Raw genomic sequence first — 19,244 nt, 5'->3', positions numbered from 1 at the left:
GTTTGCAGAACTCACAGTCTACGTTCCACTTGATGCTCCTGGGAGGAAGCTTCAGTGTTTCGTTGATCTTCTCCAGCACAGTCTGCAGCTTTTGCTTCTGGGCGATCTCTGACTGGGTAACCTCTGCCACATTGAGCTTCTCACTCTCCAGCTTCTCTGGGGTGACAAAAAAAAGAAAAAGGAGCTATTATCTTGAGTCACAGAAAATCTAACTCATGCCTATTCCTTTATTCGTTCACTTATGACAACACACACTCAATCACCAAATACCTACAGCCAACCCTAGGATTGCCTGGGGATTCCCCCAGATAATCAGTCAAATCCAGATGTTGAGTGTCCTGTGAAAATGTGGTGGTATGTTTGCCTAGAGTCTATGCAATCCTCTCGTATGCTTCAATCATGTCTGGATTATTCAAATGCCTCACACATCATAAAGATCATTACACGCTGTTATTCTATATCGTTTATAGAATTATGACAAGAAGAGCATGGGCATTTTTAGCACAGATGCAATTTTTGCTCAAATATTTCAATTTTCAGTTTGTTCTACTGCCATTTTTGTTGCTGTGATAAAATACCCCACAAAAAGCAACTCCACAGAGAACATTTATCTTGGTTCATAGTTCCAGGCTCCATTCCATCACTGTGGGGAAGTCACATGACATCATTCAGAGAGATGGATGCATGCATGCATGCCCACTCGGCTCCATTCCATCACTGTGGGGAAGTCACAGAAGACTGAGATACTTGGTCATATGACATCATACAGAGAGAGGGATGCATGCATGCTCACTCACTCGCTTTTGCTCAGCTCCACTTCCTGACTCATAGTCCAGAACTCCCCACGTAGGGATTGGTGCTGCCCACACTGGGCTGGGATTCCCACACCAATGAGCTTCATTAATATAATTCTCCACAGACATGCCCACAGGCCCAGCCAGTGTAGAGTGTAGCCAATCATTGAGACTCTTTCTCCAGTTGAATCTGCAGACATGAAGCTTTTGGATATGAGGGACAATGGTGCAGAGGTCCTTCCAGAAGAGTGACACTATTCCTTGTCTAATGACAGCACCAGCCCTTTGACTGTGCCATGGGCCTCCAGGACCACAGAAGTGGGGATTTAACCGGCCACCTTTGAATGTGCTTCCTGAATTCTGGGTTTCCCACTCTTCTTTTCCACAGTGTCCTAATTGGCCAGCCATGCCCTTTTCTAGACATCCTGTCTACTCTTGTATGGGTGTCACGTCCAACCACATTGGTCTGATGGAAGCATCTCCTACACTTCTCTCCCAACCCCCACCCTTGCCACAGACAGTGTCAATTCTGAGGCACACATTTTTTACATCCCTAAAATCAGACTGTGTCTAAAAACTGATGGCTCCTATAAATCCTGCCAGTTAGGTGGAAGACAGACGAGCCCCTCATGGGACTTCTATGTCCATGCTCTAATAATACGCACAGGAGCACCTGCAAAGTATTGGATACAAACTTGAAGAAGAAAGCACCCAGTAGCCAGGCATGGTGGTGCACACCTTTAATGCCAGGTAGAGGCTGCGGATCTCTGTGAGTTCAAGGCCAGCTGCCCTACGGAGTGAGTTTCAGGACAGTCAGGGCTGTTACACAGAGAAGCCCTGTCTCAATAAAATAAAATAAAATAAAATAAAATAAAATAAAAATAAATAAAATAAAAAGAATGCACCCAGTAATAGTCGGTGGAGACTTTTCTCTTTCCGGATGGTGTTCACACTGTAGTGTGCTTCAATATTAATGCATCTCATGTGTCTTGACACAGGAGACAGCTTGACCATTTTACTAATCTAAATTCGTATTTTAATCTGTCACAAAGGAAAAAACAATGGTAGCCTCCATGATGGGAATTACGGTGCCCGCTTCTAGATTCATCTAAATCCATGCTCCCCTGCACATTCAGGACTGACAGAATGCATGGCTCAGAATGTGTCTAAAATTGCCTTTCTCTGCATTTTCAAGGAATGCCGTATAAATATTTCAACTTTCCATCAGTGTTCTGATGAGTGCTTATTTATTTTTTTTGTAACTCTAGCTTACAGATGTTATATGCTCCTTGGTGTGAGACTGTTCACTGGAGAGTCTGTGTGGTTTCTGAAGATTCATGAATTATTGTCAGCACCACAGCAAGATGACTGCAGGCTGTTCTATGTGCAGCCTCCTCAAATGGATCTCTCCGCTCTTCCTAGTTGATTCAAAGCATCCCTCACTTCTGAAGGGCAAGGATTTATCAAGCATACAGCAAACCTTATATACCGTGTGTGTGTGTGTGTGTGTTAGTTTGTGTGAAGCTCAGAGAGCAATTTGCTGAAGTCAGTTCTTCCCTTTGACCCCATCGATCTCAGGGATCAAACTCGGGTCATCAGACTTGGCCGCCAGCACTTTCTGCAAATGAGTGATGGTGTTAGTCTACCTGTTCCATCTTAAAGCTAAATTCTCATTTTGGATCCTCTCCTATTAAAGAAAGGGAACGTTCACACACACACACACACACACGCACGCACGCACGCACGCACACACACACACACACACACACTGTGCCCCATTGTTTCTTGCTGACACTGGAACTGTCCTTAGAAGCAAGCTATTTTTTTTTTTCATACATTGCAATTGCAGGCATCGGGAAGGGCTGCACAAAACACTGTGATGATTAGGTTTGAAGCCCCATCTTGACCTGGGGAAAAGCTGCCGGGCTAGATCACTGGTCTCAGCAGAGGGCTGGCAGGGAGGGAGGACAAGGGTGTGAAAGCCACGGATATGCCGGTCCGCTGTATGGATTTTCATATTTACAATCTTCTGCTGTCTAGCATTAAGCATTTCCATTTCTGAGTATCTTCTCTTTTCTCTCTCTATTTCCCAAGACAGGGTTTCACGCTGCGTAGCTCTGGCTGACCTAGCACTCACTAAGTAGACCAAGCTTGCCTTAAGATCACTAAAAGTGGCCTGCCTCTGCCTCCCAAGTGCTGGGTTTAAAGGCGTGTGCCATCATACCTGGCTTTGATCTTGTTTTGAAAGCAATAGGTGGGAAACAGGAACTATATCCCTGAAGGCTGGCAGAGTGGCTCAGTGGGTAAAGGAACTTGCCACCTGACAAGGGAAGCCCGATGATCGAGTTCGGTCTTCGGAACCCATGTGAAGGTTGGAGAGAAGAGACTCTTACCCATTGTCAGCAGGAGTGTGTGTTCATGCACATACTCACACATACAAGTTTTAAAAAAATCTAAATAAAATTTAAAAATGAGATTACAGTGTATATATACACACATGCAGAAAAGCACACCTTTTCCTGCACAAACTTATACCTGAGTATCTTCCCAGGTCCAAGTCATTGTTTTGAAAAAATTCCTATGTGCCACATAGAGTTTACTGCGCATTTGACCAGCCTTGGTAGGTATCTAGCCAGGGCCCATCTGTTTTCTCTGTTTGCAACAAACATTCTGTGTGTCCAGGAAACTGATGGTTTCTGACAAGAATAAAAGTCCCTGTCTCGCATGACTTGTACTTGTATCTGGTCGTCCTTCCAAATTCCCTCATTACTTCCTTCATTACTTTACCTCAGTAAGATCTTCCTTCTCTTCCCTTCCCTTCCTTCTATGGTATATGTGTGTGTGTGAGCATATGTGTGTGTAAGCTAGAGGCATCTTCCTCAATTGCTCTTCATCGGTTTTTGAAACAGGGTCTCTCGGTAAATCTAGAGCTCACTGATTTGCCTAGCCTGCCAGTGAGCCCCAGAGGACCCTCCTTCTTCCACACCCCAGGTCTGATGACATACACATGCCGCCATAGCTGGCTTTTCACGTGGGTGCTGGGATCCGAACTCAGGTCCTCAATGCTTGTGCAGCCAGGGCTTTACCAGCAGAGCCTCCTCCCCATTCAATAATTTCTACAGTCATATAATAATTTCCTCCACAATGCCAAGGAATTAAAGATATTTTCTTTTTCTAGACTTCAAATTTTCTTCTATTCTTAGGGTAATATTAGCTGGGTCTTTACAAATCTATTGGTGAAGTGTTATTTTCCTGGGATGCCATTTCTCACATATTTCCATACTTCTGCAAATTGCCCATAATTGGTTAATTTTTAGAAAGTATTAATATGATTTTGAAATAAATAGGATGTGGTTTGGAATTTGTTTTCAGGTATATATTACTTTGTGACCATTTCCTTACTTTTAGTTAGAATACTAAGATGTTATTGCAGAGATGGGCTTTATACAACAATGGAATGGCATTCAATGCACTCAGGAAGTGTGAAGACAGGGCAGAATAAACTCAATTCCCAGAACAATGGAATGATCCTTATGCTTTAACTCACACAGTTGCAACACTCATCACATCCTCAAAGAATCAGAGCCCGTAAAACTCCCTTTCCAGTATTACTGATTCCCCAGCTAGCCAACTATTCAAAACTACTTTTGTCTTCAAACATCCATTAAATTTAAAAAAAATTGGATAGAAAATTACTTGCTTTATGGACACAACCAAATTTTGCAGAGTTCCACATACTGTTAAAAAGAACAAAGGTAGTGAACTGTACTATCTTATTTTATGTGCTGTGTGTGCACGTGTGTGTGTGTATTTGGCAGTACTATGGATTGAACCCAAGGTCTTGTGCATGCATGCAAGCATTCTTCCACTGAGCTGCACATACCAGCGCTTTAAACTTTTCTGAATGTTTTTATTATTTGTGTGTGTATGTGCATGTGTGTGCACATGCATGTGTGTGCCTGCTCAGAAGAAAACATTGGATCCCCTGACGTTGGAGTTACTGGCAGTTGTGAGTTGGCGGATATGTGTGACACACTAGGACATGAACTCAGGTCCTCTGTAGCAGCAAGTGCTCTTTAACCGATAAGCCATCTCTCCAGCCCTCTGAATATGCTACTGAATTTTTTTTTTTTAGAAAATCTACCTGCAGTATGGAGGATTTATTAAGTTCTTTTGTCTCCTCTTTTTTTTTTTGTTTTGTTTTGTTTTGTTTTGAACAGTTTCTCTGTAGTCCTGGGCTAATTTGGAACTGTCTCTATAAACCATGCTAGCCTTGAACTCAGAGATCTGCCTGCCTCTGCCTCCCAAATGCTGGCCTGAGATTAAAGGCATGTGCTATCATGCCCATTATGGTGGTTTGAATAGATATGGTCCTCACAGACTCATGTGTGAATGCTTAGCCCATTAGGAGTGGCACTATAACAAGGTGTGGCTTTGTTGGAGAAAGTATGTCACTGTGGAGGCAGGCTTTGAGGTCTCATATGCTCAAGCTATGTCCAGTATGGGACACAGTTGCTTCTGCTGCCTGCAGATCCAGATGTAGACCTCTCAGCTATCTCCAGCACCATGTCTGCCTGCAGGCCACCATGTCTGGCCATCATGATAATGAACTAAACCTTTGAAACTGTAAGCCAGCTCCAATTAAATGTTTTCTTTTAGAGAGTTGCCATGGTCATGGTATCTCTTCATAGCAATAGAAAGCCTACCTAGGACACTTGACATCCTCTTCTTTTTTTTTTTTTCGAGACAGGGTTTCTCTTTGGTTTTGGAGCCTGTCCTGGAACTAGCTCTTGTAGACCAGGCTGGTCTCGAACTCACAGAGATCCGCTTGCCTCTGCCTCCCGAGTGCATCCTCTTCTTTTTAAAGACAAGGTCTCACTCTATAGCCCAGGGTGGCAGTGAACTCAAGAATTTCTTGTTGCAAGATTCTGGATGCTAGTATTAAAGTTGTGTCCTTTGGAATAATGACTATCATTTTTATTTTTTAGTGATGAATATGCATAAGTATGTATAAGTTTAAAAGTTCATTTTTTCTAGTCATTTTTAATTGCTCATCAATATATAGTGATTCTGGAAATGCTTTTTCCTTAAAGGCTACTTTGTATGACATGAAATAAATACCTCCATATTCCTTTAATTCGTGTCTGATATACCATCATTTCCATGCTTTTTTCTTTCAACTTTTGTGTCTTCATTTACTTAGAAACTGAATTCTACTGTAGACAGGAATCAGTAACTTCCTTTTGTTGAGGTGGTCATTTTGAGACAAGGTCTTAGGAACCCAGGAGGACCTTGAACTTACTATGTAGCTGAAGATGACCTTCAACTCTTGATCTTCCTGGTTCTACCTCCCACCCCAAATGCTGGTATTACAAAATCCTACAGTGCCCGGGAATTTTGTTTGCTTGTAACATTTTGTTTTGTTCTTAAATCTGATCATCTGTGTCCTTTCAGTGGATAAAGCCAGTTTCCATGGACTATGCTTGCAGTGTACTTGGGTTCACCTGCACTAGGGGTCACTGACACTACGGGTCACTTGCACTACGAGTCATCTGCACTAGGGTTCAACTGCACTGGGGCCACCCTCACTAGTGGTCACCTGTACTACATCTGCACTTGGGGAGACCTGCACTTGGGGTGGTCTGTACTGGTCACCTGTACTAGGGGTTACCTGCACTAGGGGTGACCTGTACTAGAGGCTGCCTATACTTGGGGCCGTCTGCACTAGAGGTCATCTGCACTAGCAGTCACCTGCACTAAGGGTCCGCCTATCAGTATTCTTTAGAAGCACAACCCTGTGAAAGACAAGGAAAGATGGGAAACCACTGTGGACTCAAGAACAAGGAGACGTGGCAGCTAGAGCAGTGTTTAAGCTGTGATGCTGAAACTGAGCATCATGTTAAAAAGCAGCACATCACTGGGGGCTGAAGTGATGGCTCGGCAGTTAAGAGCACTTGTTGCTCGTGCAGAGGATCTGGGTTCCGTTCCCAGACCTATATGGTGGCTCACAACTATCCTAACTTCAGCTCAAGAGATCCAGTGCTCTCTCCTGGCATCCCCAGGCACCAGGCATGCATGTGGCATTCATTCATACACAAAGGCAAAGCACTCATACATAAAATGAAAAATAAATAAATCTAAAAAAAATTTAAGCAAGAAAGTAGTGTGTTGAAAGGAATACCGTAATTTGGTTCAATAGTATTTGAAAGTTATTCTTTTAATGTTGGTATTGGAGTGATGGCTGGGCCAGCTGTGAATCCAGCAGGAACTTAGGTGAGCACGTGGAAACGCCTTGCACAACCTTTGTGACTCAGAGCCTAAAATTAGTTCAAAGTCACAATGTTTAGAAAGAGACAAATGTCCTATGGGTTCGTTTAAGTGTTGAGCGGATTAGTGAAAAGTAGAAAGATCCGGGATATCTCCAGTATGCTACTGAGGCAAGAAACAAGTGAACAGGAGAAAAAGATGAAACCAAAAAAAAGCTAAGAGAAATGAGAAGTTCTAAGCTAAGGTGGCGGCAGCATAATGGTGAGAGCTAACCTTACTCAATACCAGACTGAGCTAAGCTCTTTTTATGAGGGCTTTGCAAGCTGGCTGAGAGATGGGATGGATTTGATACATAGTAGATGGGAATATAGTTGTCAGAACTTGTGTGGATGGAGTCGCGTGAGCCATCGATATGACCCAAGTTCATTTGCGCACCTAGCTGTGCACAGAGAGCCCATTCGTTGGACTGCAAATGGAATGACTTTGGAGGGGAGGAACAAGGAAAGCAGCCTGTTTGGGATAGGCTGGTGGCAAGGTGGCTGAGGAACATCCAGGTGGAGACCCCTGGAAGACATTAAAGACAAGGTTGGCAGTTTCGAGGAGATTGCTGCTCTAGAGTGATGTGTGAGCCATTAAGGTGCTAGCTGAAACTGCAGGAATGGGTGGAAGCACCCAGAAAGCGGGAAGAAAGAAAAGCCAAGATGGACGATGAGTCTCTCTACTTCCTGACTGTGTTAGGTAATTTATCAGCTGCCTCCTGCTCTCGGCTCTATATCTTCCCTGCCATGCCGGGCTGTGTCCTCTCCCACTGCGAACCAGTATAAACTCTTCTTGCTTCAAGCTATTGCTCATCAACTATTTGGTTGCATCAATCAGAAAAGCAACCATTACACCAGAAACTCCCACCCTGACTGGAAGAAGCAGACCCTTAGGAGAAGACAGCAGCAGGGGTCAGTGACAGAAGAGAACCACAGGGAGAACATGAGGACGCAGAGGCCACGTGCTGGGGGAAGGAACACAGTGCTCAGTCAAATGCCAGAAGCTGAAGTCTGAATCCATACTGATGATGTCAGCAGGGAAAGCTGATGAGAAGATGGGGAGGTGGCTGCTGCACTATGGGGTGGCAGGCAGTGGCTACACTGGTACAGAGGCAGGGGAAGAGGGAAGCCAGAAGACCAGCTAGAGGGGAGCTCAAGGTCACAGGAGTCATTCGAACCTGTATCTAAACTGGTCTATCCCAGGGGCTCTATCGACATCATATGCCTCAGAACTGGCTCTCCCTACCTGAACGTCCTACCTGTGTGTGGGTTTGGAAGAGGACTAAGCCGAAGGTCACACACGGAGCATGGTTTCTGTTGTGACTCACATTTGTGACATGAAGGTGGACATCTCAAGCCATCCGACCCACTCATACACAAGCCACACAGATGTGATAGCAGGTTCTTTTATAACCCTACCCCGGAGGCAAGATGACTGTGGCCATGGTCCATCCTTGCTCGGAGAGCCTAGCATAAGACATTGTAAATAGCTTCTAAGCTTGATAGAAATCTTGCTGGAGGGGCCAACAGCTGCAGCCACAGGGGACATGCTCAGTAAGGGTCACATCTTTTCCATGATTACATGTGCCAAAGCCTTTCCATTTTGTATTCAGCTAGCATTTACAACCTTTAAATATTAATACTCATTAATATTGATGTTTGAGTACCAAATCCGTTTAGCTTCCAAGAAATTACTAGATTTTATATTAGCCATTCATTCATTTATCTAATATACATTGATTAAGAGCTAGGTGATGTTTGAGGCAGCCGGACAGGGCCATAGAAACCTGGAAAAAATAAATAGGACCTACTTCTTGATTTTAAGAGTGCCACCTGTGCTTACATACACAGTTACAGCCAGCACGTAAGACATATAGACATACATATATGTGTATGTGCATGTTACAGATACATACTTATACAAGCTAAATATCCTTTACCCAAATTCATGGGAAAGAAAGTATTTCATATATACATATATTCTCCTACAGATTTTGGGATGATGCCATGTATACAAAAACATCTTAGGGATGAGACTTAAGTCTTAAACACAGAATTCTTTAATGGCTCATATACATTTACAGTATCGATACAAAGCCCAAAGGTACTTATTATTGTAGATAGTATTGCTAGGTACGTCTGGACTGAACATAAACTCATTATGCAGCTGAGGCTGGCCTCAAATTTACAAGAATCCTTCTGCCTGAGCCTCCTTAATGCTGGGATTCTTGGCATATGCCAGCACGCCTAAGCTGAAGGTAGTTTTGCACACTTGTTCTAGTGCACCAGCTTCAACTGAAGCTCAGCATGCACACCATATGTGGAATTTCCAGTTGGGTCAGCCAGCACTCAACAAACTTTCACCAGATTCTGGAATATTTTCAGATTATATAAGTTTGAACACACATACATTTTTCCCTTAGACACATATTATGGGTTGGGGGATGAGCACAGAAGAATTCACAGCCCTGTCTTCTACATATGATCATAATGCATAATGTGTAAAAGGGAGACAGCTGAGTCCAGAAGGATGAGCAATAATGGTGTTTCTGGGTTGACGGTGGAGGAAGGAGGGCCCTGGAGGCAGATGCAAGAGTGAATGTTGGGCTGAACACATGGCACATGAAATAATGTACTGTAGCAGAAATACAAATAGAAAAACCAGGGGTGAGGACAGTCACTTCACCTGCCATGTGAACTTTACACGCCCTGTCATGTGAGCCATTTGTGGAGAGTGCCTGGAAGAAAGGCTGCAGACAGTGTGGGGGGTGGGAGATGACCTGAAGTACTGATAACTGTGCTAAGTGGTCTGGATGGTGATCTGCAGGGAAGGGCCTCGGGGGTCCTAAGTCAGGGTGGACAGAACTTGTGACTTAACCAGGTGTTGCAGCTAGCAGGTGACAGACCGGCATGGGTGGGACCAGCGGAGATGGGGTGGGAAGAGCAGACGTGAGCTCAGAAGCTTTAAGTGCAAAGGGGGAAAGTAAAAATAGACAATCAGATGGACTCAGGAGAGGTCTCTGAGCAAGAAGGGGGTCTGGGCAACACTGTGCCTAGGGGTGGCTGGCAAGCAGAGGGTACTTTCTAGAAGGGTATATTCAGTCCAAGGCACACCCAGGCAGAGGGGCAGAAAGGCAGTTACATACTGACATTAGAATCTTGGGCCGCTGTGAGGAGATAGAGACAGAGACCCACACTGGAGCACTGGGACTGAGCTCCCAAGGTCCCAATGAGGAGCGGAAGGAGGGAGAAGATGAGCAAGGAAGTCAGGACCACGAGGGGTGCACCCACCCACGGAGACAATGGGGCTGATCTATTGGGAGCTCACCAAGGCCAGATGGACTGTGACTGAAATAGCATGGGATAAAACTGGACTCTCTGAACATGGCGAACAACGAGGGCTGATGAGAAGGCAAGGACAATGGCACGGGGTTTTGACCCTACTTCATGTTCTGGCTTTGTGGGAGCCTAGCCAGTTTGGATGTTCACCTTCCTGGACATGGACGGAGGGGGGCGGACCTTGGACTTTCCACAGGGCAGGGAACCCTGACTGCTCTTTGGACTGGAGAGGGAGGGGGAGAGGAGTGGGGGGAGGGGGAGAAGGATGGGAGGAGGAGGAGGGAAATGGGAGGCTGGGAGGAGGCGGATACTTTTTTTTCCTTTTCTCAATAAAAAAAAAAAAAAGAATCTTGGGCCGCTGTGGGCCAAGTGACAAAAAAGATAAAGGAAGCTCACTTCATTCATTCCCTATTAAGAACACCCAGAATTCTCCTTTTCTTCCCCTTGGCCTTAGATTTCCATATGAACAGTTGGGAAGGCACACAGGAACAGCATGTACGTATGTGTGTGTGCGCGTGTGTGTAAGCATGTGTGTGTGTGTGATAGCACATATATTTAGTAACACTCAGATCAGAGAGGGACACAGGAAAACACATAGGCCCATAGATCACAAGTGCACACATGCATGTCCACAGACAACAGACATACATATAGACATAAATGACAGGAACATAGATCATAGAGAGACACACACAGCTCCACAGATACACAAAGGGACACATACATTTACATAGACCACACAAGAACGTAAACATTCGTATGTGTCTGTAGACACTAAGAGGTGCATACATGAACACCCCCATAGATCACAGAGGAGTGCAGGCACGCATATAAGCCACAAAGGGTCACACACCACAGACCTCTGCTATCATAGTACCTTCCTGCCAGGTGAGTATATACACACACACATACACCCATATACCCATCAGCCACAGAAGTCTGAAAACACAAGGGGACACTCACTCATGTGTTAATCTACCTAGTGAGGCCATGAGATCAGTTTCCTGGAGGGTGAGGTGTGCTTTGCATCTCTGCAGTGGGGGTTTCTCACTGATGACCCAGAAGGCCAGGGAACAGATCTATGTGGTCACTGGGACTCCTCCCACAATTCCATCATACAAAGCAGTAGCCCTACAGGGCAGCTAAAGCCCCCGTGCTTCCATTGTCCCACTCTACCAACTCCACCCCCTCTCAGGTGAGCCACTGTGACCTGGAACTAGAGCCTCAGGTAGAGCCAGCTGTTATCCCCAAGTCTGCCCTCTCCTACCGAAGAGTTTCTGCAGGACTTGGCCGTCATAGAGATCTTCAGCCAGGTCCTTCACAATGATCCTTTCGCCCACCAGCACGTCATTGATCCAGTCGATGAGCACCTGCAGAGAGAGTGCAAGAGTCAGCGAGGACTTGCTGCCTGTGTGTTTGGAAAGTCGCTTTCTCATGCTGGGCAATTAAAATCTGCATGAACTTCAATCTTAATTAAGAGCAGCAGAACTGTCATGGGACCAGTGTGCAAACGTGGGTGTGAGCCTCGGTACCCCCTGTGCATTTGCAGAGTGTTCTGGCTAGTTCTTTGTCAACTTGACACAAGCTAGAGTCATCTGAGAGAGGGAACCTCAAATGGGAAAATGGCTCCAGGGATCTGGCTGTACCAAGTCTGTAGGACGTTTTCTTGATTAGTGACTGAACTGGGAAGGGCCCTCTTCATTGTAGGTGGGGCCACTCCTGGGCTGGTGGTCCTGGGTGCTATAGGAAAGCAGGCTGAGCAAGCCTTGAGGAGCAAGCCAGTAAGCAGCGTTCCTCCATGGCCTCTCCATCAGTTCTTGCCTCCAGGTTCCTGCCTTATTTGAGTTTCTGTCCTGACTCCCCTCAGTGATGTATGGCAAACTCTAAGCTGAAATAACCTTTCCCTTCCCAAGTTGTTTGTCATCATCAAGAGTTACCCTAACTAAGGCACCTAGGTTAGTATTTCTAGTGTGGGCAGTACCAGTAAGTCTGCTGACCTTCTCTGATGCCAGGCCTTCCTTCAATGGGATAAGTTTCATACCAGGCAAGTGTATGGACTCTGGAGTCATGCAGATTAAAACTCCAGCTCCACCTCCTAACTTGTGTGTGCATCCCCTCGATCTACAGCTGTACACACAAGTGGCTGCATCTCTCTGGTATTCATGATGTACGTGTATCTGCCCCCTGTGAACTGCCTGTGTTAGGCGGTGGAAAAGAATTACCTATGACAGTGGCCGAATACTCCATGGAAGGCTGATCTTAGCATATCAAACATCCTCCCTTTAGGGTACTTGCAAGGGTGGTTACTGTCAGCTGGCCATGTAGTACCCATAGTCAGAAGCAGAGAGAGAGATGGGTGCTGATGCTCAGCTTTCTTCCCCTTTTTATTCTGTCTGGGACCCCAGCCCATGGAATGGTGCTGCCCACACTTAGGCAATCTAATATAGATAATTGCTCACAAGTATGCCCAGAGATTTGTTTCTATAGTCATTCTAAACCTCATCAAGGCGACAATCAAGGGTAACCATCACAAGGCCCCACCCAGGCAGGGAACAAAGAGAAGTAAGGAGCAATGAATACTTCCCCAAAGCCTTGGTTTGGAGGAGTCTCTGAAAAGAAGATGAGGGGGTTGAAGACTAGGATTTCAAGGTGGCAGATGTAGCCTAGATCTGGAAAGTCAAAGCTTTCCCTGGAGTGAGGTGATGGCCTGCTGGGCAAGGTTGTACTTTGTTTGTGCCCAACAAGGTGCACCTCCAATCTTCCTCTTCTGCAAGCTAGGTTCTTGGTGCAGAAGATCAGTGTTTGGAACCCAAACAGCAAAGCTTGTTCTGATTGTTGTCTCTTAGACCATTAGAACATTGCCTACCCAAGCAAGGACTAGCTGTGGTGGTTTGTATGAGAATGGCTCCCATAGGTTCATATATTTGAATACCTGGTCTCTGGTTGATGGAACTGTGTGGGAAGGATTAGGAGGTGTGGCCTTGTTGGAGATGTGTCACTGGGGTCTCTCTCTCTCTCTCTCTCTCTCTCTCTCTCTGCCTTATGCTTATGGATCAGATACAAGCTCTTAGCTACCACTCCAGCGTTATGCCTGCCTGCCTGACTGCTGCCTGCCTGTCATGTTCCCCATCATGATGGTTATGGACTCTAACCCTCTGCAACTGTGACACCTCAATTAAAACATTCTTTGTAAGTTGCCTTAGCCATGGTGTTTGGTCATGGTAATAGAAAAGTAACTAAAATATCAGCTAACAGTTAACCTCTCCAGTATTGGCTCTCCTAGGCCAAGCACCCCAGAGAAGTACAAGGGCAGACAGAATCTCCACTGCAGATAGCCCACCTTCTCCTTGCATGGCAAGGTGAGGGCTCAGGCTCCTTCCTCGCCAGGGCAGCTAGGTAGATTATCTGAGGCTGAAGAGAGTCAAAGCAAAGAGTCAAACACCACCCAACTACAGACAGGCTTTGAGCAGGAAGACACTATGAGCGGACCTGTGAACAAAGAGGAGGGATAGTGTTGTGGAATCCTTTCAGCCAATAGCTTTTGGGGTACTGGCCCTTAGGGTGTGGTCTGGCTCTGTTCACGCTGAACCGCTGAACCTAGCAGCTGCTGTACAGCTCATTGACTCTGGCCTGTTTTGCACATACAACATACAGTCTCTCTCCTTCCCCACCCCTTTTTTCCTCCTCTTTCCTTCCTTTCTTTTTTCTAAGACATGGTCTCAAGTATTCCAGGTGGGCCTTAAACTCTGTTGCTCAGGGTAACCTTGGATTTCTGATCCTTCTGCCTCTACTTCCCAAATGCTGGGATTACAGCCATGTACCATATATGCTAGGCTATGCTGTGCTGGGGTTGGAACCCAGAGCTGTGTGCATGCTAGGAGCATACTTTACCAACTGAGCCACGCTTCCAGGCCCCAATTTCATTGTTCTAAACCAGCTAGACCATAAACAAATCACTTGGCTTCCTAAGACTTAGTTTCCTCATCTGGAAAACGGGGTTGTTCCTACTTTTGACTTTCTACGTTCCTTTGAGTGACTATGTCTTCCTTTTAGTGTTTCCTGTATGGTGCCTTTACAGAACAGGTGGTTTACACACATCCGCCAAGGCCAGGAGGGGGCAGGGAAGGCTCCCAGAACCCCCACCCCCACCCCATCTCTTCTTACCTTCATCAGTTCTTGAAGCTTGGGATCACTGCGAGAGTTTGGATCCACCATTGTCCGCACCTCATTCTCCTCTGGAAAAGGAAACAGAGCTTCTGCATTGACTGCTGCCTACTGCAAAAAGAAGCTTCTCTGACTGAGGCTGAGAGCAGCTCAAGTGCTGGGAATAGGTAGCTGTGAGCATTCAGCCCTAAGGGAACACTGAGGGAGAGGAGACAGCAAAAATGGCAGAGCCAGAAGAGGATGGGAGGGGGGTGCTGTGACATGCTCTCCTCTGGACATGACATGGCCACTACACTTGCGAACTCACAGCATCTGTGGTTATCTGAACCAGATGTGTATAAGATCAAGCCAGCCAGACTTCTAGCCTGGGTGGAGGAGGGGCTCTAGAGGTTCCACCCCTTGCCTGCTGAGGAGTTACAGGTAGCTGGTGGCCACTGAGGGAGAGAGAATGGTTCTTTGGTGGTATATCTACTCATGGGTTGCTCATGCTCCAGGGGATAGCTCCCAGCTGTGCACATATAGGCGGCATTAGCTAAATTTAGTGGGTCATTAAAAAGAAGAAGAGGAGGATGGAGAGGAAGAGATGAAGCTGGAGGAGGGATATGCTGGGGGATTTGGAAGTTAGAGAAGATATAATGGAAGTGGATGCAATCATATTTCATTACATACATGTATGGAATTCTCAAAAAATAAATTCTTAAAATTAAAAAAAAATCCTAAAACTAAAACAAGAGCTAGAAAAAGAAAAGGAGTTTGCTGGAAGTGTCTAAGCGGTGGGCACTAAGCTAGTCTAGACACAAGGGGACAGTTACCCAGCATGGTGTCCTCGGGGTCCAGCTCGAAGGAGATGGGGCTCAGGGGCAGGTTGATGGCGTTCATTCCTTCCTCCTGGAACTCGGATACTGAAAGACAAGGAAGAGCCTGGTCACACATGGGGGAAGGATGACGGCGTAAGGGAGGACTCTCTGCAACATCCATGATCAATACTTATGTTGAGAGAATGTTCCTTTCCCCCAGACAGTGAGCTCATAGCCACTCTGTGTATCTATCTCCAGCCTGATTGCTCTTTCCTAAAATGACCTAACTGTCCCTTTAATCTCAACTCCCTGCCTGTCACCCCTCTCACTTCCTGGGGAAAACAAGAGTAATAAATGAAGAGCTCCATCTCCCAGAGAAGATTCTGGAACGAGCAGGAGCATGGTGGGCACAGCTACTCTCCAAGGCCACTGTCTCTGGCCTGTGCCTGTCCTTCCTCCAGGGCTGTCTTTGCCTCCTCTCTGTAGACAGGCTGACGGAGGCCATCAGTTTCAGGCTGCTATCTTCTGAGCCGTTTTCATGAGCAGTCTAACCTCCTCTGCCTTCCTGAGACTTTCTTCGGATGACCTGCCCTCCCTCCAGCATCTAACCCCAGCTGCTGTGTGGGAATATCGGGGGCTCCAGGCTCTGGTTTGGTTCCCCAGCTCTCATGAACGGTGGGATCCTATCTAGGAACTACCACTTTACAGTCCTGTATCCTTAGCTGAAAATGAACTTCCGGTGGGGGACCACTAACTTAAACATTTTTTTAAATTACATTTAATTTATTTTGGAGTGTGTGTGTGTGTGTGTGTGTGTGTGTGTAATATGGAGTTCAGAGGACAACCTGTGGCAATAAGTTCTCTCCTTCTGCCACAATGGAATGCAGGGGTTGAACTCGGGTCATGAGGCGTGACAGCATGCATTGTTACCCACGGAACCATCTTCCCAACCTGACTACTAATTTCCGTTTTCACATACTGTAAATCCGCAGCCCAATTTAGCAAAAGAAACATTAGAGCAGGTTAGACAGAGAGCCCTGCTTCAAGCACACTATCCCACATGAACCTTGGAGGAAAAGAGTCCCTCCCCCAAGTCAGTTGTGCACCAGGAATTTGGTGTTGACCTTGGCTTACTCCTCCTAAAAGCTGCAACTCACATCCTCTCGCTTTTCATCAATTAAGCACAGAAGGGTCATTTTCTCTGAAGGTGTTGGTCACTGGGAGGTCTGAAGGCGGTAATACAGCAGCAGCAATCAACCTCATGAAAGCAACAGCCCATCTTCCCATTTTTTATTTTTTTATTTATTTATTGGCTCAGGCCTTCCTGACTACAGCCTAGACTTGGGAGGACTCTTAAACACAAGGCACTTATTTGCCCGGTTGTAGCTGGACAGGGAATGAGTCAGTTGCACCAACGCAGAGAAACAGGTGCTACTTCCAAAGGACATTCATATTAGGGAGTCCCTGGCCAGTGGACTCTTGTATGTAATGTATGTATGTTGCATGAATGTATTCATGTATGTGGGCGTGCATGCCAGGCATAGAGAGCCCAGAAGAGGACAGCAGATGTCTTCTCTATCATTCTTGGCCTTATTCATTTAAAACAGCTTCTCTTACTGAGTCTGAAGATTCCACCCTCAGCACTGGGGTTACAGGTAGGTACTTTTGTGTAGGTACCGGGGATTCAAACTCAGACCCTCCTGCTCATAGAATAAGTGCTCTTACCCACTGAGCTGCCTCCTCCGCTCTATGACCAGCAGACTTTCAACATTCCTCAGGACATTACCCAGCTCCTGTCTCCAAATTCATCCAACTGCCCTTCTGTTAATCCTCCATAAAACAGCAGAAAAATATAGGAGACCTTAAAGCTCTAGGGAACACTTAAAGGGCTGCATTATTTCCAGCTAACTACATTTCCTTCTTTGGACTTACATGCACTTTGCTCTTTTCAGGGCCATTTCTTAACTTTTTATTTTTTGAGGCAGGGTCTTTCTCTATCGCTCTCTGGGTGGCTTGGAACTCACTATGTAGACCATATGTGGAAATGAACTCACAGAGATCCACCTGCCTCTGCCTGCCGAGTGCTACTGCATCTGTCAAATATCAGTCCCCTGACCTTTGTGAATGCTAGCAGCAGTCTGCCAGCTGAGCCTCACCCCCAGCCAAGGGAAGCTTTGTCCTCTGTTCACCATCAGATTCCCAAAGAACGCTTAGGGATTCAACTGCCTAGGTTCAAATCCAGGCTCTACCACTTTCTGGCTATGTGACCTTAGACAAGTCCACTGGTTTCCAGTGCCTCACTTTCCTTGTCTACAGGATGGGAGTGATACTAATATTGCCAACTTCCTAGGTCTGTTGGAAAGATAACAAGCATTCCTGGTCCCTGAGGAGAGCCATGGAAATATAGGTCACTACTGCTACTGAAAATGGTGTCTCTGATACTCTCTGCTCCTGGCAAGTATTTGTTAAATAAGGAACCCAGAATACAAAGATCACTCTTCAGGGCACAGGCTAGATACACAGGCAGAATTTGCCTGAGGAATTTAAGAAAGGCCTTCATGTTGTGGGAGGTGGAGGATAGGGTATGGGGGGGGCTTAAAGGGGAGGATGCTGGGCCAGGAATCATTTACATTTTAGTCTGAATTTGAGCCTGATTTTCTGTGTGCATGCACGTGCATTTCTGAGATAACATTTGTAACACGTGGTTGTTTCGTTCTTTTGAGACAGGGTCTTGCAGGTAGCCCAGGCTGCCCCAGATTCACTATGTAGAACATCTTGGCCTCAAACCTGTAAACCAATCCTTCTGCAACCAGGCTGCGTTTTGTGAAGGAAAAAAAAAAAAACCACATCTGTCCCATATGTAGCCAGAGCCAGGTTTGTATAAGCACAGCGGGGTCTCTAAATATCTCCTAACTAGAAAGATGATATTCCCAGCCAGGACTCCTAAAGGTGGGCCTGAATGAGGTTCCCCATTGTGGAGCATTTTTTTTTTTCAGAATGTTTTCAGATGAACACTGCTACGGTCAGAACTCCGCCCTCTGGCCTGCCTCTTTAATTCACTCACAGAGACACAACAAGCCCCAGAAGAAAGGCTCAGATATGCTTGCAATTGGAAATGGGTGTTTGGAAGAAACCATTGGGCAGGAACCCTATTCCCGTTCCATTAACCGCTGACTCAGAGCCAGTTGTTTGTAAAAGCCAATATGCAAACTGCTCAGTCTGAGCCTGGCCCCCACCCCACGAGGCCCCATTAGCAGCCACTTTCCCAAAACAGTCCGCCTGCTTTGGAAGGCTCCTTTCTATTCAACCCGAGCAGGGCCCAGCAGCAGCCTGCTTGCCAATCCCTGAGCTCGGAAAGACAAAGGACCGCGATTGAATTTTCTCAGAGCAGAATCTGAAGATGTTGTTTACTCTAGAATGGTCTGAAGCGCTCGGCCTGAAGGGTGCAGCCTCCAGCGGCTCACCGGCCATTAGTCATAACTTAATAAAAGCGTAAATGGTTAGCTGAAGGGCAGGCTGGGAAAGCTCCGAGATTGCCTTAGTTCACCCCAAGAAAAGGGGTTTCTTTCTTTCATTTTATTCTCTAGAAAATGCTGTCTGAAATGAAGTCCAAATGGCCAGCAGAAGGCAAATCTGGGAATTTCAAAGAGCTGGATTCAAATCCTTCTCTGGCTTTTATTAGCTGTAGGACGGGACGAGGCTTCCTGCAGTTAGATCTAAAACCATCCTCTACACAGCTGACACTTCTGGGTCCCTCCAGGGTTTCTATTCTTTTCAAAGAATGTCCATTTTAGTATGGGAGCCCCATTCTGATTGTTTCAAGTCAGCAGCGATGCTCCTTACCC

The 19,244-nt window shown here is 46.0% G+C and overlaps 1 protein-coding gene across 1 annotated transcript in view; it reads right to left on the bottom strand.

Annotated features, from left to right (window-relative positions):
* Parva (parvin alpha) overlaps positions 1 to 19,244 on the bottom strand; it is a 154,674-nt gene that overhangs the window by 35,119 nt on the left and 100,311 nt on the right. The window contains exons 2-5 of the mRNA XM_005351010.3: positions 15,415 to 15,504; positions 14,603 to 14,673; positions 11,706 to 11,808; positions 16 to 156 (exon numbers count right to left, since the gene is read on the bottom strand). Of these exons, the coding sequence (XP_005351067.3) occupies positions 16 to 156; positions 11,706 to 11,808; positions 14,603 to 14,673; positions 15,415 to 15,504 (405 nt within the window). The remainder of the gene's footprint in view (positions 1 to 15; positions 157 to 11,705; positions 11,809 to 14,602; positions 14,674 to 15,414; positions 15,505 to 19,244) is intronic.

This window comes from Microtus ochrogaster, chromosome 8, assembly GCF_000317375.1.
Source record: "Microtus ochrogaster isolate Prairie Vole_2 chromosome 8, MicOch1.0, whole genome shotgun sequence".
Lineage (NCBI taxonomy): Eukaryota > Metazoa > Chordata > Mammalia > Rodentia > Cricetidae > Microtus > Microtus ochrogaster.
This window is presented reverse-complemented; position numbering and strand designations above follow the sequence as displayed.